The sequence below is a fragment of the Ranitomeya variabilis genome, chromosome 6 (assembly GCF_051348905.1).
Source record: "Ranitomeya variabilis isolate aRanVar5 chromosome 6, aRanVar5.hap1, whole genome shotgun sequence".
NCBI lineage: Eukaryota > Metazoa > Chordata > Amphibia > Anura > Dendrobatidae > Ranitomeya > Ranitomeya variabilis.
In genome coordinates, this window is record NC_135237.1 from 556618537 (window position 1) to 556644959 (window position 26423).

A 26423-nucleotide genomic window follows, 5' to 3' on the forward strand; every position below is an offset into this window, starting at 1 on the left:
TATTTTTTATTTATTCATTATGGGATGGAGTAAAATTGAGGCATACAATTTTTTCCATTTGTTAAATATTTTTAACATTTTTATTAAACCTTTTTATTTAGAACTTTTTATTTTATTCTTCAGTCTCTCTGGATAAATTGTAAAAAAATGTAATTGCCATGTTCTAACACTAGAGGGAGCTCAAGTACAAGAGTTGCTCTGCGAGAAAGCATTGAAACTTTCCCAGTCTTTTCCCCTCCCTCTTCGCTGCCTATGAAAATGCTTTTTTTTCTCCAATACTGTCTGAATAATGGATGGGCTCGTACTGGTCAGATGATAATGTTGTGCTCAGCTTTCTGACGTCTATCCAGATTTGCTCCATTCCCTCTCTGGGCATGCAGTCTTATAGACTCGTTGGAAAGCAAAACTGCAGCTGCATACCCCTCCTCTCCTTCTCCCCATCTTCTCTTCAGCAAACTTTACAACAGATACAAAGATTTCTATCTACAGTGGGGAAAATAAGTATTTCATACACTGCCAATTTTGAAAGTTTTTCCCACCTACAAAGAATGGAGAGGTCTGTAATTTTTATCGTAGGTACACTTCAACTGTGAGAGACGGAATCCAAAAATAAAAAAACAGGAAATCACATTGTATGATTTTTACATAATTAATTTGTATGAAATAAGTATTTGATACAATAGAAAAACAGAACTTAATATTTAGTACAGAAACCTTTATTTGCAATTACAGAAGTCAGACGTTTCCATAGTTATTGACCAGGTTTGCACACACTGCAGCAGGGATATTGGCCCCCTCCTCCATACAGATCTTCTCCAGATCTTTCAGGTTTCGGGGCTGTCGCTGAACAACAATGTCGTCTCCCACCAAAGATTTTCTATTGGGTTCAGGTCTGGAGACTGGCTAGGCCACTTCAGGACCTTGAAATGCTTCTTACAGAGCCGCTCCTTTGTTGTCCGGGCAATGTGTTTAGGGTAATTATTATTCTGGAAGATGCAGCCATGACCCATCTTCAATGCTCTTACTGAGGGAAGGAGGTTGTTGGCCAAAATCTCACGATACATGACCCCATCCATCCTCCCTTCAATATGGTACAGTTGTCCTGCCCCCTTTCAAAAAAAACCCCAACAAAGTGTGATGTTTCCCCCACCATGCTTCACGGTAGGGGTGGTGTTATTAGGGTTGTACTCATCCTTCTTCTTCCAAACACGGTGAGTGAAGTTGATACCAAAAACTTCTATTTTGGTCTCATCTGACCACATGACCTTCTCATATTTCTCCTCTGGATCATCCAGATGGCCATTGGCAGACTTCAGACAGGCCTGGACATGTGCTGGCGAGAGCAGGGGAACCTTGTGTGCCCTGCAGGATTGTAATCCATGACGGCGTAGTGTGTTACTAATGGTAACGTTTTAGACTGTGGTTCCAGCTCTCTTCAGGTCATTGACCAGGTCCTCCCGTGTAGTTCTGGGCTGATTCCTGACCTTTCTCAATCATCCTTACCCCACGAGGCGAGATCTTGCATAGGATCCCAGACCGAGAAGCATTGACAGCCATCTTGTTTCTTCTGTTTTCTAATAATTGTGCCAACAGTTATTTCCTTCTCCCCAAGCTGCTTGCCTATTGTCCTATAGCCCATCCCAGCCTTGTACAGGTCTACAATTTTGTCCTCGGTGTCCTTAGGCAGCTCTTTGGTCTTGGCCATGGTGGAGAGGTTGATTGAGTGTGTGGACAGGTGTCTTTTATACAGTATCAGATTCATACGGGTAATTAGTGCAGAGTAGGTGGCTTCTTAAAGAAAAACTAACATTTCTTTGAGAGACAGAATTTTTTTCTGTTTGGTCGGTGATCAAATACTTAATTCATGCAAGAAAATGCTAATTAATTGTGTAAAAATCCTACAATGTGATTTTCTTTTTTTTATTTTTAGATTCTGTCTCTCACAGGTAAAGTGTACCTATGATAAAAATTACAGACCTCTCCATTCACTGTAGGTGGGAAAACTTGCAAAATTGGCCGTGGATCACATATTTATTTTCCCCACTGTATGTGCATATTTCTGTGTATAATCCTCATGGCTTTTTACTCACCTCCGGCCCCTGATCGCCATCCACACCTGGTAATCCGCCCTCTCCTTTTTCACCCTGTAAAAAACAAATAGAGCATGACCTGTGAAACTGTCGTGTAAGCAACGAAATCCTACTAAATAGGTTCTGAGAAGAGTCCATGGCAGGAGGTGACGGCCGACAGAGCCGCTAATTCTCAAGGTGATCCAGTATGCATGTCACAATACCCTTATTTAGGTGCAGAAGTCGGTAGGTTACCCTAAATAGAGGAGATGATGGTGGGAACATCTGCACTTACTCTGCCTCTTGGCCATTAGAGGACATTAGATTTTATGGTTATAAAATGTGTCTGTGTCCACCCAGTGGTCACAATGTGAACTGCAGACTTGCGGAGGTTGTGAGAATGTGTTTACCCTTAAAAAATGTAATAAAACGGAAGAGAAGACACATTTGTAACTCTAAAAAAAAATTATTTGGCACAAAAATAAGTGACCTCTCTATTGTCAGTTTCATGTACAGCAAAACAAGGCAGAGATGCTTACCTGCCTAGGCCACCAAACAAATGCAGTCTCAGGATGCAGTGGACCCATGTGGTAGAAAAAACACAGGTGCAGCATAACCGATGAAGCAGCCAGTCACAACCTACCAAATTAATGGAGGGGGTGGCTGCTTGGCACATTGCTGCACATAAGACTTGTATGTGGCGCTGTTCACACAATGGAGATGCACAGCATCCAGGCAAGCCTAGTAGTGACACCCTTCTATTAGATCAGGCGGGCCTGCCCAGCGCTATCCAAATGCACCCCATGTGAACAGACACCGCAGTTTACAAGAGAAAAATGGGCCCAACTGCACCCTGGAAAAAAGTACAAAAAACACATAAAAAAAAAAAAAAATTTCTATGCGAGGTATTTCTATTTTTGGAGGATCTTTGAATCCTCTTTTTGTGCTTTTGCTGTTTAGAGCTAGGACTCATGAGCGTGGGGACCCTTGACGCGGGTCATGAGCTTCCGTATTTTGGCCAAAATATTAACCAATACCTCACATAGAAATTTTTTTTTTTTTATGTGTGTTTTTTGCACTTTTTTTCCAGGGTGCAGTTGGGCCCATTTTTGTCTTGTAAACTGTGGTGTCTGTTCACATGGGGTGCATTTGGATAGCGCTGGGCAGGCCCGCCTGATCTAATAGAAGGGTGTCACTACTAGGCTTGCCTGGATGCTGTGCATCTCCATTGTGTGAACAGCGCCGCATACAAGTCTTATGTGCAGCAATGTGCCAAGCAGCCACCCCCTCCATTAATTTGGTAGGTTGTGACTGGCTGCTTCATTGGTTATGCTGCACCTGTGTTTTTTCTACCACATGGGTCCACTGCATCCTGAGAGTGCATTTGTTTGGTGGCCTAGGCAGGTAAGCATCTCTGCCTTGTTTTGCTGTATTTTCTATTTTTGGAGGATCTTTGAATCCTCTTTTTGTGCTTTTGCTGTTTACAGTTTCATGTACAGTAAATATACCTTTCAATCATTCGGAAAATAATGGGACATTTAAGAATGTGGGGACATCATACTGTGTGTGGGGGAATGTACTGTGGGGACATCATACTGTGTGTGGGGGAATGTACTGTGGGGACATCATACTGTGTGTGGGGGAATGTACTGTGGGGACATCATACTGTGTGTGGGGGAATGTACTGTGGGGACATCATACTGTGTGTGGAGGAATGTACTGTATGGACATCATACTGTGTGTGGGGGAATGTACTGTGGGGACATCATACTGTGTGTGGGGGAATGTACTGTGGGGACATCATACTGTGTGTGGGGGAATGTACTGTGGGGACATCATACTGTGTGTGGGGGAATATATTGTGGGGACATCATACTGTGTGTGGGGGAATGTACTGTGGGGACATCATACTGTGTGTGGAGGAATGTACTGTGGGGACATCATACTGTGTGTTGGGGAATATACTGTGGGGACATCATACTGTGTGTGGGGGAATGTACTGTGGGGACATCATACTGTGTGTGGGGGGAATGTACTGTGGGGACATCATACTGTGTGTTGGGGAATATACTGTGGGGACATCATACTGTGTGTGGAGGAATGTACTGTGAGGACATCATATTGTGTGTGGGGGAATGTACTGTGGGGACATCATACTGTGTGTGGAGGAATGTACTGTGGGGACATCATACTGTGTGTGGAGGAATGTACGGTGAGGACGTCATATTGTGTGTGGGGGAATGTACTGTGGGGACATCATACTGTGTGTGGGGGAATGTACTATGGGGACATCATACTGTGTGTGGGGGAATGTACTGTGGGGACATCATACGGTGTGTGGGGGAATGTACTGTGGGGACATCATACTGTGTGTGGAGGAATGTACTGTGGGGACATCATACTGTGTGTGGGGGAATGTACTGTGGGGACATCATACTGTGTGTGGGGGAATGTACTCTGGGGACATCATACTGTGTGTGCGGGGAATGTACTGTGGGGGCATCATACTGTGTGTGGGGGGAATGTATTGTGGGGACATCATACTGCGTGTGGGGTAAGGTACTGTGGGGACATCATACTGTGTGTGGGAGAATGTACTGTGGGGACATCATACTGTGTGTGGGAGAATGTACTGTGGGGACATCATACTGTGTGTGGGGGAATGTACTCTGGGGACATCAGCCTGTGTGTGGGGGAATGTACTGTGGGGATATCATACTGTGTGTGGGGTAGTGTACTGTGGGGACATCATACTGTGTGTGGGATAATGTACTGTGGGGACATCATACTGCGTGTGGGGGAATGTACTATGGGGACATCATACTGTGTGTGGTTGGAATGCACTGTGGGGACATCATACTGTGTGTGGGGGAATGTACTGTGGGGACATCATACTGTGTGTGGGGGAATGTACTGTGGGGACATCATACTGTGTGTGGGGAAATATACAGTAGACATATAATACTATCTGGGGGAGTGTACTATGGGGACATCATACTGTGTGTGTGGGAATGTACTGTGGAGACATCATACTGTGTGTGGGGGAATGTACTGTGGAGACATCATACTGTGTGTGGGTGAATGTACTGTGGAGACATCATACTGTGTGTGGGGGAATGTACTGTGGAGACATCATACTGTGTGTGGGGGAATGTACTGTGGGGACATCATACTGTGTGTGGGGGGAATGTACTGTGGGGACATCATACGGTGTGTGGTGAAATATACAGTAGAGATATAATACTATGTGGGGGAATATACTGTGGGGACATCATACTGTGTGTGGGGGAATGTACTATGGGGACATCATACTTTGTGTTGTTGGAATGTACTGTGGGGACATCATACTGTGTGTTGTTGGAATGTACTGTGGGGACATCATACTGTGTGTGTAGAAATGTACTATGGGGATATCATACTGTGTGTGGGGGAATGTACTGTGGTGACATCATACTGTGTGGGGGAATGTACTGTGGGGACATTATACTGTGTGTGGGGGAATGTACTGTGGAGACATCATACTGTGTGTGGAGGAATGTACTGTGGGGACATCATGCTGTGTGTGGAGGAATGTACTGTGAGGACATCATATTGTGTGTGGGGGAATGTACTGTGGGGACATCATACTGTGTGTGGGGAAATATACAGTAGAGATATAATACTATGTGGGGGAATATACTGTGGGGACGTCATACTGTGTGTGGGGGAATGTACTGTGGGGACATCATACGGTGTGTGGGGGAATGTACTGTGGGGACATCATACTGCGTGTGGGAGAATGTACTATGGGGACATCATACTGTGTGTGGGGGAATGTACTGTGGAGACATCATACTGTGTGTGGGGGAATGTACTGTGGGGACATCATACTGTGTGTGGGGGAATGTACTGTGGAGACATCATACTGTGTGTGGGGGAATGTACTGTGGAGACATCATACTGTGTGTGGGGAATGTACTGTGGGGACATCATACTGTGTGTGGGGGAATGTACTGTGGGGACATCATACTGTGTGTGGGGAAATATACAGTAGAGATATAATACTATGTGGGGGAGTGTACTATGGGGACATCATGCTGTGTGTGGGGGAATGAACTGTGGGGACATGATACTGTGTGTGGGGGAATGTACTATGGGGACATCATACTGTGTGTTGTTGGAATGTACTGTGGGGACATCATACTGTGTGTGTAGAAATGTACTATGGGGATATCATACTGTGTGTGAGGGAATGTACTGTGGTGACATCATACTGTGTGTGGGGGAATGTACTGTGGGGACATTATACTGTGTTTGGGGGAATGTACTGTGGAGACATCATACTGTGTGTGGGGGAATGTACTGTGGAGACATCATACTGTGTGTGGGGGAATGTACTGTGGGGACATCATACTGTGTGTAAGGGAATGTACTGTGGAGACATTATACTGTGTGTGGGGGAATGTACTGTGGGGACATCATACTGTGTGTGGGGGAATGTACTGTGGGGACATCATACTGTGTGTGGGGTAATGTACTGTGGGGACATCATTCTGCGTGTGGGGGAATGTACTCTGGGGACATCAGGCTGTGTGTGGGGGAATGTACTGTGATGACATCATACTGTGTGTGGGGGGAATGTACTGTGGGGACAACATACTGTGTGTGTGGGGGGAATGTTCTGTGGGGACAACATACTGTGTGTGGGGGAATGTACTGTGGGGACATCATACTGTTTGTGGGGGAATGTACTGTGGAGACATCATACTGTGTGTGGGGGAATGTACTGTGGGGACATCATACTGTGTGTGGGGGAATGTACTGTGGGGACATCATACTGTGTGTGGGGAAATATACAGTAGAGATATAATACTATGTGGGGGAGTGTACTATGGGGACATCATACTGTGTGTGGGGGAATGTACTGTGGGGACATCATACTGTGTGTGTAGAAATTTACTATGGGGACATCATACTGTGTGAGGGAATGTACTATGGGGAAATCATACTGTGTGTGGGGGAATGTACTGTGGGGACATCATACTGTGTGAGGGGGAATGTACTGTGGGGACATCATACTGTGTGTGGGGGAATGTACTATGGGGACATCATACTGTGTGTGGGGGGAATGTACTGTGGGGACATCATACTGTGTGTGGGGGAATGTACTCTGGGGACATCATGCTGTGTGTGGGGGAATGTACTGTGAGGTCATCATACTGTGTGTGGGGGAATGTAATGTGGGGACATCATACTGTGTGTGGGGGGAATGTACTGTGGGGGCATCATACTGTGTGTGGAGGGAATGTACTGTGGGGTCAACATACTGCGTGTGGGTTGATGTACTGTGGGGACATCATACTGTGCGTGGGGGAATGTACTCTGGGGACATCATACTGTGTGTGGGGGAATGTACTGTGGGGACATCATACTGTGTGTGGCGGAATGTACTATGGGGACATCATACTGTGTGTGGGGGAATGTACTGTGGGGACATAATTCTGCGTGTGGGGGAATGTACTCTGGGGACATCAGGCTGTGTGTGGGGGAATGTACTGTGAGGACATCATATTGTGCGTGGGGGAATGTACTCTGGGGACATCATACTGTGTGGGGGAATGTACTGTGGGGACATCATACTGTGTGTGGAGGAATGTACTGTGAGGACATCATATTGTGCGTGGGGGAATGTACTCTGGGGACATCATACTGTGTGTGGGGGAATGTACTGTGGGGACATCATACTGTGTGTGGGGGAATGTACTATGGGGACATCATACTGTGTGTGGGGGAATGTACTGTGGGGACATAATTCTGCGTGTGGGGGAATGTACTCTGGGGACATCAGGCTGTGTGTGGGGGGAATGTACTGTGGGGACAACATACTGTGTGTGGGGTAATATACTGTGGGGACATCATTCTGCGTGTGGGGAATGTACTGTCGGGACATCATACAGTGTGTGGGGGAATGTACTCTGGGGACATCAGGCTGTGTGTTGGGGAATGTACTGTGATGACATCATACTGTGTGTGGGGGGAATGTACTGTGGGGACAACATACTGTGTGTGGGGTAATGTACTGTGGGGACATCATGCTGTGTGTGGGGGAATGTACTGTGGGGACATCATACTGTGCGTGGGGGAATATATTGTGGGGACATCATACTGTGTGTGGGGGTATGTACTGTGGGGACATCATACTGTGTGCGGGGGAATGTACTGTGGAGACATCATACTGTGTGTGGAGGAATGTACTGTGAGGACATCATATTGTGTGTGGGGGAATGTACTGTGGGGACATGATACTGTGTGTGGAGGAATGTACTGTGGGGACATCATACTGTGTGTGGGGGGAATGTACTGTGGGGACATCATACTGTGTGAGGAATGTACTCTGGGGACATCATGCTGTGTGTGGGGGAATGTACTGTGAGGTCATCATACTGTGTGTGGGGGAATGTAATGTGGGGACATCATACTGTGTGTGGGGGGAATGTACTGTGGGGGCATCATACTGTGTGTGGGGGGAATGTACTGTGGTGTCAACATACTGCGTGTGGGTTGATGTACTGTGGGGACATCATACTGTGTGTGGGGGAATGTACTCTGGGGACATCATACTGTGTGTGGGGGAATGTACTGTGGGGACATCATACTGTGTGTGGGGGAATGTACTATGGGGACATCATACTGTGTGTGGGGGGAATGTACTGTGGGGACATCATTCTGCGTGTGGGGGAATGTACTCTGGGAACATCAGGCTGTGTGTGGGGGAAGGTACTGTGATGACATCATACTGTGTGTGGGGGGAATGTATTGCGGGGACAACACAATGTGTGTGGGGTAATGTACTGTGGGGACATCATTCTGCGTGTGGGGGAATGTACTGTGGGGACATCATACTGTGTGTGGGGGAATGTACTCTGGGGACATCATACTGTGTGTGGGGTAATGTACTGTGGGGACATCATACTGCGTGTGGGGGAATGTACTGTGGGGACATCATACTGTGTGTGGGGGAATGTACTCTGGGGACATCAGGCTGTGTGTGGGGGAGTGTACTGTGATGACATCATACTGTGTGTGGGGGGAATGTACTGTGGGGACAACATACTGTGTGTGGGGTAATGTACATACTGTGTGTGGGGAAAATGTGTGTAAATGGGTTAGTAACTGGCTTAGTGATAGAAAGCAGAGGGTGGTTATAAATGGTATAGTCTCTAACTGGGTCGCTGTGACCAGTGGGGTACCGCAGGGGTCGGTATTGGGACCTGTTCTCTTCAACATATTCATTAATGATCTGGTAGAAGGTTTACACAGTAAAATATTGATATTTGCAGATGATACAAAACTATGTAAAGCAGTTAATACAAGAGAAGATAGTATTCTGCTACAGATGGATCTGGATAAGTTGGAAACTTGGGCTGAAAGGTGGCAGATGAGGTTTAACAATGATAAATGTAAGGTTATACACATGGGAAGAAGGAATAAATATCACCATTACACACTGAACGGGAAACCACTGGGTAAATCTCACATGGAGAAGGACTTGGGGATCCTAGTTAATGATAAACTTACCTGGAGCAGCCAGTGCCAGGCAGCAGCTGCCAAGGCAAACAGGATCATGGGGTGCATTAAAAGAGGTCTGGATACACATGATGAGAGCATTATACTGCCTCTGTACAAATCCCTAGTTAGACCGCACATGGAGTACTGTGTCCAGTTTTGGGCACCGGTGCTCAGGAACGATATAATAGAACTAGAGAGAGTACAAAGGAGGGCAACAAAATTAATAAAGGGGATGGGAGAACTACAATACCCAGATAGATTAGCGAAATTAGGATTATTTAGTCTAGAAAAAAGACGACTGAGGGGCGATCTAATAACCATGTATAAGTATATAAGGGGACAATACAAATATCTCGCTGAGGATCTGTTTATACCAAGGAAGGTGACGGGCACAAGGGGGCATTCTTTGCGTCTGGAGGAGAGAAGGTTTTTCCACCAACATAGAAGAGGATTCTTTACTGTTAGGGCAGTGAGAATCTGGAATTGCTTGCCTGAGGAGGTGGTGATGGCGAACTCAGTCGAGGGGTTCAAGAGAGGCCTGGATGTCTTCCTGGAGCAGAACAATATTGTATCATACAATTATTAGGTTCTGTAGAAGGACGTAGATCTGGGGATTTATTATGATGGAATATAGGCTGAACTGGATGGACAAATGTCTTTTTTCGGCCTTACTAACTATGTTACTATGTTACTATGTTACTATGTTACTGTGGGGATATCATTCTGCGTGTGGGGGAATGTACTGTCGGGACATCATACTGTGTGTGGGGGAATGTACTCTGGGGACATCAGGCTGTGTGTGGGGGAATGTACTGTGATGACATCATACTGTGTGTGGGGGGAATGTACTGTGGGGACAACATACTGTGTGTGGGGTAATGTACTGTGGGGACATCATACTGTGTGTGGGGGAATGTACTGTGGGGACATCATACTGCGTGTGGGGGAATGTACTGTGGGGACATCATACTGCGTGTGGGGTAATGTACTGTGGGGACATCATACTGTGTGTGGGGGAATGTACTCTGGGGACATCAGGCTGTGTGTGGGGGAATGTACTGTGATGACATCATACTGTGTGTGGGGGGAATGTACTGTGGGGACAACATACTGTGTGTGGGGTAATGTACTGTGGGGACATCATGCTGTGTGTGGGGGAATGTACTGTGGGGACATCATACTGTGTGTGGGGGAATGTACTCTGGGGACATCATGCTGTGTGTAGGGGAATGTACTGTGGGGACATCATACTGTGTGTGGGGTAATGTACTGTGGGGACATCATACTGCGTGTGGGGGAATGTACTGTGGGGACATCATACTGTGTTTGGGGGGGAATGTACTGTGAGGATAACGTACTGTATGGGGGATGCATTTCGAGGTGATTATGCTGTGGGCACTATATGGGCATTATACTATGTTGAGGGGAATTGTGAGAGTGCCATACCATGTGGAGGCTATGAGAGGGGTATCATACTGTGTGGAAATATTAATGGGTTTTTTTTAGGGGCACTCTTTCGGCGTGGGTGCCACATTACATGTCCCTCTTTTCTGGCATTTACAGCTGGGAGTCCCAATGTCATGTCAGTCCCTGGATCAGTCCTGGTTTGTCTGGAAGGATTGCCGAGAGTCCTCCTCATCCAGTTTATCAGTTTCTTATTTAAAACCCTCAGATACATGAAAACCTTTCTATAAACATATTTTTCACAAAATAGAAATGACGGATGGTCTGGAGGGCCCGGGATAATGATAACGGGATTTCAGCATTAGGTTTATTCTTCTAATCTGTCGGTTTCTACTGTAATGAAAACTCAATTAGAACCTATATACAAACAGCGGTTCTTAAACCGTCGCCATCTCCTTGTAACGTACAGATGGGGCGCAATTATGGGCTAAGAATACTCGTTAGCAGGTCGGTAATACATCCCGTAATGGCATTCATTACTGCAGTGCCAAAAAGCAGCTGAGGGCTGAATGAAGTGGTATGCCCCATTACCAGCCGTCAGATCCGCCTGTCTCTGCCGCCGCGAAATATCATTCAATGTGCAGGAAACTTGTGCGAAAAGTAATGACTACGACAATTTCCGAGACGAGAGGCTGAAGCCACTTTCCACTTCAGTAGCTGTATTGAAATTCATTTGTCTTATCTGTTGCGCGCAGGACGAGCCGTGAAGAAGACTTGACACAAGAACCGCGAGTCTTAATTAGTAAAGATATTTTAACTGCGGCTCAGGTGATACAAGACGTTAATGAACGTGTAAAATGTAACTGTCTGGGAATTACATGGAAAAAATAGAATCCTTGCGTGGCACTGCTAGATGATGATGGATACACACATGGGCACACAGTGGGGTGTGAATACTATAGTGCCGCCAGAGTGTGTACAGTATATAGGAGTGTCTACTAAGAGTGCCAACAGTAGCGTGCATACGGTAGTAACAGCCATAGTCTACAGACACACGTGGTCAAAATTATTGGCACCACTCGTTTAATGACAGAAAAACCCACAATGGTCACAGAAATAACCTGAATCTGACAAAAGTAATAATAAATAAAATATCTATGAAAATGAATAAATGAAAGTCAGACATTGCTAGTCAACCATGCTTCCACAGAATTAAAAAATAAAAATAAAACTCATGAAATAGGCCTGGACAGAATGATGGTTCCTTAACTTAATATTTTGTTGCACAACTTTTTGAGGCAATCACACGATTCCTGTAATTGTCAATGACACTTCTCCTCCCCTCGACAGGTATTTTGGCCGCTCCTCAAGAGCAAACTGCTCCAGTTGTCTCCTGTTTGAAGGTCGCCTTTTCCAGATGGCATGTTTCAGCTCTTTCCAAAGATGCTAAATAGGATTTAGGTCAGGGCTCATAGAAGGCCACTTCAGAATAGTCCAATGTTTTCCTCTTAGCCATTCTTGGTGTTTTTAGCTGTGTGTTTTGAGTCATTATCCTGTTGTAAGACCCATGACCTGTGACTGAGACCAAGCTTTCTGACACTGGGCAGCACATTTCTCTCTAGAATCCCTTGATAGCCTTGAAATTTCATTGTACCCAGCACAGATTCTAGACACCTTGTGCCAGATGCAGCAAAGCAGCCCCAGAACATAACAGAGCCTCCACCATGTTTTACAGTAGGGACAGTGTTCTTTTCTTGGTATGCTTCATTTTTCCATCTGTGAACATAGAGCTAATGTGCCTTGCCAAAAAGTTCCATTTTTGTCTCATCTGTCCATAGGACATTCTCCCAGAAGTTTTGTGACTTGTCAACATGTAGTTTAGCAAATTCCAGTCTGGCTTTATGATTTTTTTTTCAACAATGGTATCCTCCTTGGTCGTCTCCCATGAAGTCCACTTTGGCTCATACAGCGATGGATGGTGCGATCTGACACTGATGTTCCTTGAGCTTGAAGTTCACCTTTAATCTGTTTTTCTGGGCTCTTTTGTTACCATTCATATTATCCGTCTCTTTGATTTGAAAATTTTCCTCCTGCGGCCACGTCCAGGGAGGTCGGCTACAGTCCCATGGATCTTACATTTCTGAATAATATGTGTAACTGTAGTCACAGGAACATCACGCTGCTTGGAGATGGTCTTATAACTTTTACCTTTAACATGTTTGTCTATAATTTTCTTTCTAATCTCCTGAGATGACTCTTTCCTTCGCTTCCTCTGGTCCATGTTGAGTGTGATACACACCACAGTGAGTATCTGTAGCCCTATATACCGGCCAGTCACTGATTCCGAGATTGTAGACACCTGTAATGCTAGTTAGTGGACACACCGCGATTTAACATGTCCCTTTTGTCACATTATTTTCATGGATGCCATCATTTCTGTCCAGGCCGATTTCATGAGTTTTATTTTTTTTTTAATTCTGTGGAAGCATGGTGGAAAAGCAATGTCTGACTTTCATTTGCTCATCTTCATAGATCTTTTATTTATTCTGTAGATAAATTCCTGCCTTCAATTCTTGTAGAGCGATAAAGACCCACCTCCCACTTCGTGTAGAAAGGCTTCATGTAGCGCAATAAAGATCCATCCTCACTTCCTGTAGAGAGACACAGACGCGCTCTCACTTCCTGTACAAAGATAAAGACCCACCCCTACTTCCTGTAGAAGCTTCAGGGACTTCCTTTTTTGTTTTAGGGATTATGGAGGTCTTGGTGGTTAGACCACCATAGATCAGAATGTTGTGGCATATCCTAACTTTTCATTAACCCAGTCCATTCAGTTCTTTATTTCCTTTTTCTTCCAATTTGCCAATTTTCTTCTTGAAAATATTTATTTAGGATCTTTTTGACCCACGACATTGTCCTATATGATAAGCAAGTAAAGTCCGCAGCTGTTCAGTCACTGCATCTTTTTGTTCAATGCAAGCAACATATCCCAAAACAATTTGCCTTCTTGCCTGCCTTCTCTGCTTGCCCGGAGGCGCTCAGAGCCTTAGGCGATGATCAGGCTTTCTAGATGCTAACTGATCCAGATAGCAAGCTAATCAGCCTGGCTAGCTTCCTCGTGCTGTCCGGGCAAATGAAACCACAGAAAAGAAGATAAAAGTGGGGACGGCATTTGTTCTTTGAGTTTGTTCCAAGGAGTACAAGAAGAATGAGATGCCCTGAGGCGGCTTCACATAAGAAGGTTTCCCATGTAAGATAGTAAAGAAAAAATAGACAAAAATGCAAAAATTTAATAACTATATATATACAACTTGATCTGAACAAAAAGTAGTTGTATCAGTCCTTCTGGGGTAAAATGTAAGCCCTTGTGGACAATACTCTCTATTTCCTTCTACAACTCCATCAGCTGTACTTACCCGCTGTCCTTCAAGTCCGGGAAGCCCAGGACTGCCTTTGGGTCCCTCTTGCCCCTAAAAAAAAGAATTGTGTTCAATAGTTAGGGTTCTGCAACATGTTTTTTTGTATTTCTTACTTTATCCTTCTAGAAATAATTGTTTTAGTTACGATGGTAGTAATAACAGTAGAAGCACAAGTTGTAGAATCAGGAAGGGCAGTCATTGTACAGGAGGAGGAGGTGAGCTGTGACATCACCTATTGTGAATGGTGGATCCTGTGTGATCTACTGTATATAGAGGTGTTATCAGTCATTGTACAGGAGGAGGAGGAGGTGAGCTGTGACATCACCTATTGTGAATGGTGGATCATGTGTTTTCTACTGTATATAGAGGTGTTATCAGTCATTGTACAGGAGGAGGAGGTGAGCTGTGACTTCACCTATTGTGAATGGTGGATCCTGTGTGATCTACTGTATATAGAGGTGTTATCAGTCAATGTACAGGAGGAGGACGTGAGCTGTGACTTCACCTATTGTGAATGGTGTATCCTGTGTTACCTACTGTACATAGAGGTATTATCAGTCATTGTACAGGAGGAGGAGGTGAGCTGTGATATCACCTATTGTGAATGGTGGATCCTGTGTTATCTACTGTATATAGAGGTGTTATCAGTCATTGTACAGGAGGAGGAGGTGAGCTGTAATTTCACCTATTGTGAATGGTGAATCCTGTGTTATCTACTGTATATAGAGGTGTTATCAGTCATTGTACTGGAGGAGAAGGTGATCTGTGACATCACCTATTGTGAATGGTGGATCCTGTGTTATCTACTGTATATAGAGGTGTTATCAGTCATTGTACAGGAGGGGGAGGTGAGCTGTGACATCACCTATTGTGAATGGTGGATCCTGTGTTATCTACTCTATATAGAGATGTTATCAGTCATTGTACTGGAGGAGAAGGTGATCTGTGACATCACCTATTGTGAATGGTGGACCCTGTGTTATCTACTGTATATAGAGGTGTTATCAGTCATTGTACAGGAGGAGGAGGTGAGCTGTGACATCACCTATTGTGAATGGAGGGTTCTGTGTTACCTACTGTATATAGAGGTGTTATCTGTCATTGTACAGGAGGAGGAGGTGAGCTGTGACATCACCTATTGTGAATGGTGGATCCTATGTTATCTCCTGTATATAGAGGTGTTATCAGTCATTGTACAGGAGGAAGAGGTGAGCTGTGATATCACCTATTGTGAATGGTGGATCCTGTGTGATCTACTGTATATAAAGGTGTTACATTCGGCTTAGGGTCCAGTGTGAAAAATTTATTTTTGTATTTAATTTTATGGAAATTTGAAAATAAAATATTTGATCAAATGTATTTTATAAGAATACTTTTAACACCCTTAACGACATGTGACGTACATTTTCATTACTGGTCGATGAGGACTGTAAGGAGTTTATTTCATATGTGGAAATGCCAGCTGGTGTCTGTCTAACAGCAGAGGCTTTTCAATTTAGTAAACCCTGGTGCATTTGGCTCCCATTGGCCCTTCTGTTTTGTGATTGCAGCGATCACTGACAGTCAATTGGTTCCTCTGGCAGTCTGTGACCTACTGAAGGCCAATGTGGCTTCCATCTTAGTCCTAGCTGTAAGTATTTGCAGAAGTAGTCTTGCCATTTATATTTGAAGTGGTAGAAGTAATAGTATCAGTCTTAAAGGGTACAAGTCACCAGGTCATTAATCTCCAGTTTTTGCTCTTATTTCATTCTTGCTGATCCTCTGAGTATTTCAGTATTTTTTTTATTTTAAATCTGCCTTACGGTTCCAGAGTTATTGGCTTTTTTTAAATTTGTGGCTAATTTTTATAATCTTTAAAAAGGGGCGTGGCTCTGAGAGTAATTAAACTTAAAGGCACACCCCAGAGGATCATTTGAGCCACACCCCCTTAGTAAAAGGATATAGACGGGCCAGGTCCACACGCAGGGGTGATTTACTGCTACAGTCCAAAAGAACTGAGTCACCCAGTGAGTTTGAGGTTAGATTTATTTCCACCTCTAACTGCCACTGGGGCCGGATCCTTGAGAGTCTGAATAGGCACTGGTCCGTTTTGTTGACCGATAGTGTTTTGGCATCACAACTTCCTAAATCCCCTTTGATGACACAACGGAGAGGAAGGAATCTGAGGGATAGTTTGGTAAGAAGCCACTATGTGGCTAAAACAAAAAACTTTTTTGGTACAAACAACCCAAGACAAGGTTGTTACCATTGTGGGGCATGCCTCGCGTGTCCTAACATCTTGAGGTGTGGGACCTTTAAAACATCGGATGGGAGCAGGGAATTCAAGATCCGAGATTTTATTTCATGTAATTCCACTTTTGTGGTATACTACGCGACATGTCCCTGCTCCCTTATCTATATTGGTCTCACATCGAGAGAACATGTGCGCGATATTGTAGCTGCCAAGGAAGCGACAGACTTATCTTGTCTTAAAACTTTGCTGAGACATTTTTGGGCATATCACGGGTCCGACCCCAGTGGCTTAAAGGTGAGGGGCATAGACAGGGTTCATGGAGGTATCAGGGGTGGCAATATGGTCAAGATCCTGGCACAATGTGAGTGCAGATGGATCGTCACCCTTGATACCATGGCCCCCAAAGGACTCAATGAAAAGTTGAGCTTTGCCCCCTTTTTGTGACCTGCCCCGTCACAATATTTTTGACATGTTCCACCTTTTCGTCTTGTCTGTGTGACTTATCAAATTTGTAAGGAGTATATGGGGTGGTTTTCCTCTCTCTGTGGACATCCCCTAATTTCCACTCATTTTTAATTGTATTTGTTTACTTCTTGTCTTTTTGTGTCTTTTTAGTTCTTAATTTTGCTTATTGACCATGAGCTCAGAGGTCGTATGAAATATGGCGGATCTTTCTTCACCTACACGGACCATAGAAAATAAGAAGATTTCTTCCTTTCGTCGTACTGTAGACATTATGCACTTTTAGCACTTTAATAGGTTTATGTGGGATATTTATTATTCATATCGTTTAGATATCTTTCTGCAATAATTTATGAGCGAATATGCTCTTTTAGTGTTTTATACTCACTGCTCTTTAGTTATTTCTTGTCAATTAAGGCTACTTTCACAGTAGCGTCGTAGGACGCACGTTGCAATGCGACGTGCCGACGTACCGACCCATTCTGTGATAATAAAACACAACGGGGGCAGCAGATGCAGTTTGTGATGTCCGGGGAGGCGGGGGCGGAGTTCCGGCCTCGCATGCGCGGTCGGAAATGGCGGACACGACGCACAAAAAACGTTATATGTAACGCTTTTTTGTGCCGACGGTCCGCCACAACACGACGCATCCATTGCACGATGGATGTGACGTGTTGCAATGCGTCGCTAATGTAAGTCTATGGAGAAAAAACGCATCCTGCGGGCAATTTTTCAGGATGCGTTTTTTCTCTAAAATGACGAATTGCAACGTGCGTCGTACGACGCTAGTGTGAAAGCAGCCTTAGTGGGTTACTCCCTCTTTTAGGCACATTGATCACCATAATATTTTCGGCCATACATATTGTCCTTTCAGATATGGCTGCGCCCTTGGTCTTCTTCAAAATGGCGCCTGGTGGAGTGTATGCGCGCTTGTTGGCTCTGACGCCCGCCCCCTCTAGTGGCTATCTAATGTGAACAGTGCGCCTATGTAAGATGACATCACTAGGCGGGTTTCCGCCCACATGGACGCTCTGTTGTGACGGCCACGGAGAGGGTGCGCACGGGCTGCAATTGCGCATGTGCCGTTTACCGGCCATACTTCCGGTATCATTGATATATAAGCACAATAGACGGGCACTATACTAACCCCTCTTGAAAAAGCTCAAACGCGAAACGCGCGTCCGGGGCAATCAGGTGAAGTGTGGTCAGGTTTCCCTTTGATTTATGGGTAAGTGTGCACAATTGCATAGTTGCGCTGTATGGTCACTATCTTGGGAATAGTCTGATGTGTCATTGACGCTCTACTGAGCTGTTTGCTATTCCCTTGACCTATCGATAGAGATCTATACTGTGTGCATCTTTTAGGGATGATTTCCTGTTAAACCACATGCCACCTGACGTACCGTCATGTTCTCCTTATTTCACTTTCCTGTTCGGTATATATTGCATATAGCAGATATACATATGTATTTGTGATTTAGTTGTTATTGATTAATAAACTTTGTACCTGTTTCTTAATTATGTTGTTTTGGACTGCTTTACTCCATTTTCTTCTGCTTTACCCCCTTAGTAAAGGTCATTAAAAAGTAGCACTAAATAAAAAGGCTTCTATACTTGGTACAGTATGATGGATTTAAAATAAAAATGGAAAACTTGGAGGAGCAGTGGGAATAAAATAGGAGTAAAAACTGGATACTTTTGACCTGTTGACAGATTCCCTTTAAAAGTCACTTTAGTGGTCTCTGTAATAATAGCTGTAGGTGTCTTAGTATTTGTAGTGCTCCTAGTCGTGGTAGTTATATTAGTAGCTGTTATATAGTAGCGGCACAGTATTTGTTTTAGCAACAGTGTTAAATAAAATAGGAGTTGTAGTGGCATAATTCTCAAAATTAGTGTTGCCAATTAAGTGACGTTTAAGCCCTGCCCATATTTACGCCCGATCCCACCCAAAACAGCCATTTATGGATGTGGTTTGTGTAAACTCCTCCCCATTTTGGATTTAGGGCCATCCCTGTATTTGCAGAGTTTAGACTGCAAATATGGAAAGTTCCTCTAAATTGTGGGCTGTGGGTAAGAATGTACAATGGTGGTAAAAGTCGTTAAAGCTTTAGTCTAGGGTCAAACACATACAGCGCCCCCTATTGAGCACCATGTAGGGGTTTATGTCCCTGAAAAACAGTATTCCAATGGGAACCCCTTCATTTCGTTGAGGCCAATGGAGTCACTTTCGACACTGGATGGTGTTTTGGCAATAGTAGTCTTTTTTAGACATGTACAAGACATGGGGCCTCTGGTCGTAGACCTGTTTTTCCAAAATTTCGACTACCCCAACATAGGGCTCATCGGAGAGCAGTGCATGTGTGTGAACCTAGCCTTACCGGTACTTCTAGTGGTCGAGGCAGCTGTAGCATCAATAAAAGTATGAGTAGCTGTAGTAGTAATATTATTTTATGGCTTACTCACTGATGGTCCCGACTGTCCCACAAGGCCTTGGGGACCGCGAGGTCCAGGTAATCCCTGCAAGAAGAAACATCTCGGGTGTGATAAACGTTACACTGACCAGATAGTTAAAGACCAAAAGATGAAAATGGCGTCATAATAAGCTGAAAACCTGCAGACGAAAAATGAGTGTCGATACAAACTGAATAGATCCGGTCTAACAGTGCCACAAAGTTATGGAGAGGTTCCAGAATCTCACATCAGGGGAAGGGTCGCCCCACACAGGAGCAAAAAGTGGGTCGTCAGCACCTGGAGCAAGTCAAATATTTTGCGCCCCAAATCCATGAACCAATAATACTCCCGAAGTCCCTTCCACCAGTCTAGTATCAATCCCATTATTCCTCAAGCCCCTGTATTGTATTTTAAAGGGATCCTGTCAGTAGGATCAAACCTCCTAAGCATTTTTTTGGCACGTAGACTGTAGACAGCTGAATAAAATGATACATTGATATCAGAAATCAAATGTTTTAATCCAGAGAAATCCACATTTTATGTAAATGAGCTGTTAAGATCTATGGGCTGGGCCTAGCTTTCCCTGAGACTCCGCCTCCACAGCTTATTTTAAATGAAAGGGGAAGTTACCAGTGTGAGACATGTATTGACTGACAGTCCGCTCTCCTGATCTAACTGTCTCACACTGGTAAAGCCTCCTTTTCAATAAGTTTTGGAGGCGGAGTCTCAAGGAGATCTACATCCGGCCCATAGATCTTAACAGCTCATTTACATATTAAGAAAAACATGAATTTCTCTGGAATAAGACATTGGATCACAGATATCAAGGTATCATTTTATCCATCTTTTTACTACCTACATGCCCATGTAGAAGGTATCGGAGGGCGGATCCTACGGACAGATTCCCATTAAGAAAATGCTGATATAATAACATCCGTAAGGCTTAGTTCGCCTTTCGGTTAATTCCAATTGTCTGTTCCTTTTAGAGGAACAAACCGAATCATGTGTAGGGGACAGGGACCTGGTGAGCTGTGCAGACGGGTGGAACCATTGTTGCCGGGAGTCGGGGTTCCGGGGGACGGATTTGAGGGGTGCATGGGAAGCCAGGCTCATGTGACAGGAGGAAGAGTGACGCAGGGAGAAGAGAGGATAAAAAGCAAAACGCGCGAAAGCAGGGGCAGAGAAGCGCGGGAAATCTCTGAGGAGAGGAAACTGCAGCGCAGTTGTTGTGAGTGTGCAGGCCGCAGTGAGACTTGCTGGAAGCAGGGGGAAAACGTGCAACAGACACTGCGGGCAACTACCAGAGCCCCCAAAAAGAGGCGCATTCGTCGTCAGCGACCCCCCAGGCAGAGGGGTAGTGCTGACCAGCTCAGGGACAGTATTACCGCGCTCCCTGAGAGCACCTTGCCAGAGAGTGCTACAGACTCGCATGGTTTCGTCTCAGCTGTGACTGATACTGATTATTCTCCTAATCCTCCTCAAAAAGACTCTTCTCTGGACTGGGAGGCTGTTACCTCGGATCAACGTCTGCCTGCAGGAGGGAACGCAGCACCGCAAAAGACATTCTGGACTCGACTCTACGCCTGGGCCCGTCGCCAGAAGACACCTCCTTCCTCCGCCATCAGGACTACGGCGTTGTCGGAGCCTCACCGTCAGGACTACATCGCTGAACCAGCACTGATAAGTGACCGTTGTTGACTTTATCTTAGTAGGGAGTCACTAGTGAGGCGCTGCCGCATTCTACGGGTATAGTTCAGGGCGGTCATATAGTAATTAGGATTTACTGCGAGATTGTGTTCTTGTATATAAGTTCCCTGCGTGGAAAAACGTTTGTCATCTTTTTGGTTGGAAGTTAAAAAGAAAGTTAAAAACGCTATTTGCTTTCTGGCTCCTATTTGTCCCTGCATCCTTCTTTACCTGCGGTCCCTACATTTGGCGTAGTCGGCAGGATGCAGGATCCAAAGAAGGAGCCAGAAGATACGGAGGATGGGGCTGGGCCTAGAGCTTCTCTCTCATTGGGGGCCATGTTAAACAATTTGCCCAAGTTTAATGGGAGCAACATGTTGTTGTGGAGCTGGACTGAAAGGATGAGGGGGCTGTTGAGAATGCATCCTATGACCCCAGCCCTGGAAGCAGAGGTGGCCATTATGGCCTTAGATGGAGAGGCTCGGGATTCAGTGATGTTGAGACCCCCCACAGAGCGGAATACTTTTACCGGGGTGTTACATGTGTTAGAGGGGACGCACGGGGATCCCACCGACGTGGGAGAGCTGCGGGCCCGGTTGTTTGGACGGCGACAAAAAGAGGGCGAGACTGTCACTCAGTACATGAATGCTCTGCAAGAGCTAAACATTGCAATCGTGCGGAAAGATGTTATGGGGATGGGACATGTTGACGTGACCCTGCGCGACCAACTGGTGACGGGACTGCGGGATGAGTTGACCAAACAGGCTCTACGTGAACGAGTGCGGGTCGACCCGCGCCTGACTTTCTCCGACATAGGCAATGAGGCCCGCACCCGGGAGCAAGAGAGGGGGGTGACGGTCCTGACAGGAGAGGCTCGGGTTATCCAGACCGCTGCACCAGGAGGGGGTGAGCCGTCGTGGGTTCAGGAGATGCGGCAGGAGCTCAAACAAATCCGAGAGGAACTGGCCGAAGTTAAAAAAAAAAATGCGCGAAGCCCAAGGGAGCTACCCCGGGGGCAAGGGTCTGGGAGTCCAGCTCGTGGCGCTCGTTCAGGATATTATCCGGTCCCCGGTGCTTGCTATGGTTGCGGGGAGGCAGGACATTTCGCACGGGAGTGCCCCCGGAGAGGGAGGGCCTCGTCACGGCGGCCGTTAAACTAGAGGACTCCGAGCTAAGGGGGCGACGCTCGGAGTCAGAATCCCCGCGGATGGGTGGTGAAAGTCCCGAAAATTTGGTTGCCAGCTGCCCCCTGGTTTGGGCAGAGTTTGAAGGGCGGGCTGTACGTTGTCTGGTGGACACCGGATCTCAAGTCACGACGATGCCCGAGGCCTATTTTAGAAAACACTTCCCTGTGTCAGTCAGACCCCAATGGGGCCCCGTAATCCGGTTGCAGGCCGCCAATCAGCTGCCCATCCCAGTGGAAGGGGTCACCTGGATGCAAATATCTTTTTGTGGGAAAGACCTGGGCCGCCGGGGGGTTGTGTTGACGCGGGGGGATCCCAGCCCACAACATATCGTGACTTTGGGGATGAATGTATTGAAGGACTTTGGCAGTTTGCTGTTAGGGGAGACCACACAAGAGACACTCAATCAGTGGGGGACCAGTACACCTCAAGGCTCCGTGTTCAGACAGTTAGTGAGGGAAGTCCGTGTGCAAGAGACCTTTCAGGAGGGAGACATACTAGGGAAAGTAATCACCTCCCCGACAGCAGAAGTGACGTTTCCCCCAGGACAGACTGTTATATCCCTGCCCATCCGAGCTCGCATCCCTCTGGAAGGAGTGCAAGTGCAGGTTGAGCCCACCTTTACGTCCCCTTTGCCCACAGGACTGCTGGTGGCCCGATCTCTGGCTACTGTTAAAAATGGGGCCGTACCAGTGCGATGTGTGAATGTGGACGAACACGATGTCGTGCTACGGGTCCGAAGTGAGATGGCCAAAGTGTTACGACCGTTAGAAGTGATGCCTCCTCCAGATACTTTACAGTTAAAGGTGGATTCCCCTGATCCCTGGATGGTCAGTGTCCGGTCTACACAGGATCCTGAGCTGATAGCGTTCCGAAAAGGTCAAACTATTCTGGAACATATGCGAGCAGAATTACCGGGTCTGGATCCATCACAAGTCTCGCGAGTGCAGCAGCTCCTTGGACACTATGCTGAAGTGTTTGCGCAACATGAAGATGATTTTGGCTGTACCACGGCCATCGAACATGGAATTCCGACCGGAGATACAGTGCCCATCAGGGAGCGGTACAGACAGATTCCCCCGCAGATGTACCAGGAAGTAAAGACGTTGTTAGGCCAGATGCTACAAAAGGGAGTGATCCGCGAGAGTCAGAGCCCGTGGGCTGCCCCGATCGTGCTGGTGCGGAAAAAGGACGGCACGCTCCGGTTCTGTGTGGACTATCGTAAGCTAAATGCATGCACCGTCCGAGACTCTTATCCACTTCCCCGTATCGAGGAGTCTCTCTCCGTGCTGGGTCGGGCCAAATATTTTTCCACCTTAGACCTAGCCAGCGGATACTGGCAGGTCCCGATGACAGAAGCAGATCGTCCTAAGACAGCGTTCATCCTTCCCATGGGACTATTTGAGTTCAATCGAATGCCGTTTGGGCTGGCCAACGCTCCAGGCACCTTCCAACGATTAATGGAGCGGTGTCTGGGGGATTTGAACTTCGAGGCCACTCTCATTTATCTGGATGACATCATCATCTACGCCCCAACATTCGAGGAACATCTGTGCCGACTGGAACAGGTACTAGACCGGTTGCTGAAATACGGGCTTAAGGTGAAGCCCCAGAAGTGTCACTTGTTCCGGGAACAGATCGAGTACCTGGGGCATGTGGTGTCCGCCGAAGGAGTCCGGCCATCGCAGGAGAAGATTGCTGCAATCCAGGAGTGGCCCACACCGGAGACCGCTAAGGATGTACGGGCGTTCTTGGGCCTCGCTGGGTACTACCGGCGCTTCGTGAAGAATTTTGCTCGCCGTTCTCACAATCTACAAGTCCTGCTGAAAGGAAGCTCCCCCAAGGAACGGGGAAAGAAGATACAATGGCAGGAGTCACAAGAAGCAGCGTTCCGGGACTTGAAGACAGCTCTCATGGAGCCGCCGGTGTTGGCTTATGCGGACTTTTCGCAACCGTTCATCCTACACACCGACGGCAGCTCTCAGGGATTGGGGGCTGTGTTGTCTCAGGTTCAGGATGGGCGGGAGAGAGTGATCGCCTATGCGAGTCGGTCTCTTCATGACTCTGAGTTGAACCCAGACAATTACAGTTCTTTCAAGGTGGAGCTGCTGGCCGTGGTGTGGGCTATGACGGAGCGGTTCGCTGAGTACCTGGCCGGTTCCGAGGTGCTGATACGCACGGATAACAACCCATTGGCACATCTGGAAAATGCAAAATTGGGTGCCCTAGAACAGCGCTGGGTAGCCCGGATGGCCAAGTACAGATACCGTATCCTTTACAAGCGAGGAGCGGAGAATGTTCATGCTGACGCATTATCTCGTCTGCGGAAGAATCCCCCAAGGACTAACCGAGATGAGGAGCTGGAGGGAGAAGAAATCCCCTACGCCATCGGGGGCGCTACTCGGACGGCTGTGAGCCGGGAACAGACCGGGAACGGAACGGCCACAGGACTGTTGGTTCAGAGTCGGGACGAATGGATACGGCTGCAACAGGAAGACCAGGAACTAGCTCCATTGCGACAGTGGATAACGAATGGTCTATTGCCCGTGAGAAGCCCTGGACAAACTCTCCCGTCAGACCTGAACCTTCTTCTGCGGCAGTGGGAGCGCCTAACTCTTCAGGACGGGCTCTTATGCCACTTAACCATGGCTCAGGCAGATTCCGAGCCGACCTGGCAGATGGTCTTACCAGGGCCCGTGGTGGCCGCAGTTGCTAAAGAAGCTCATGAGTCCGGGGCACACTTCGGAGTGAAGAGGACGTTTAAGTGGCTGCAAACTCGGTTCTATCATCCTCGGCTGCTTGCGGAAGTACAAACTGCCTGTAGACAATGTCGACAATGTGAGCTAACCAAGTCACCGGAGGAAAGGGCGCCTGTGCAGAGCATCACGACGTCTGCCCCTTTTGAAGTATTAATGATAGACTACATTACCATTGGAGCAGCGCATCAAGGCTACGAACACTGCCTCGTTATGGTAGATCATTTTTCAAAATTCGCGGTAGTCACCCCTACCCGTGATCAGACAGCTGAGTCGGCGGCGAGCGCTATCTGTAAGAACTTTATTCAAGTTTACGGCTGTCCGAGGCGAATACATTCGGATCAAGGTGCCTGTTTCTTGGGCAAAGTCATGGAAGAGCTGCATCGCCTCTACGGCATTGATAAGTCACGCACCACACCGTATCATCCCCAGGGAAATGGGGCTTGTGAGCGGTTTAACCGGACTTTGCTTCAAATGCTGCGTGCGCTAGAACAAGATCAGAAGGCCCGCTGGCCGGAGTATGTGTCGGACCTAGTGTGGGTCTACAACAATAGAGTTCATCAAGTCACAGGACGCACCCCGTATGAAGTGGTCTTTGGGCGCCCAGGAAAAGGCATGACAGATCTGGAACTGTCTTCGGAGGAAGAAGGCCCCCGAACAGGGATGGCTTCGTGGGTGCGTGATCATCGGCATCGGCTGCAGACCTTACACCGACTGGTACACACTCGAATTCGGGAAGTGGAGCATCGGAGCACCCCTACAGCAAAACCCCCAGAGTTCCGGCCAGGTGATCGAGTACTCGTTCGAGAGCAAAGACCGCAAAACAAGTTAGACCATCGTTGGGAAAAAACACCCTATCGGGTGCTTCGCCGTATAGACTCGCATGGACCTGTATATGAAGTGCAGTCTGAGGCCCTCGGAAGTACAGGTACTCGCATTCTTCATCGCAACATGCTCCGGTTGTGTCGCTCTGTTGACTCGGACACCCCGGAATCCGCAATCAGGGAAGAGCCACCTACGACTGAATCCCCCAACAACCATTGGTGGGATGAAGAAGATGATGAAGAAGAAGAACGGCGTCAAAATACTCCCCCTATCTCGACTACTACACTACCCCTGACCAGTCACTCTTCCGCTGACGACATTTCCCCAACACCCCCTATACAAGGACCCGAGCCACGACGTTCTGAACGTTCTACTGCCGGTCGACC

General features: G+C 46.7%; 1 protein-coding gene across 1 annotated transcript in view; it reads right to left on the reverse strand.

Moving 5' to 3' along the window:
* The window catches only part of COL22A1 (collagen type XXII alpha 1 chain), a 528277-nt gene that overhangs the window by 206981 nt on the left and 294873 nt on the right, over positions 1-26423 (reverse strand). Inside the window, exons 23-25 of the mRNA XM_077271275.1 lie at positions 19599-19652; positions 14438-14491; positions 2091-2144 (exon numbers count right to left, since the gene is read on the reverse strand). Of these exons, the coding sequence (XP_077127390.1) occupies positions 2091-2144; positions 14438-14491; positions 19599-19652 (162 nt within the window). The remainder of the gene's footprint in view (positions 1-2090; positions 2145-14437; positions 14492-19598; positions 19653-26423) is intronic.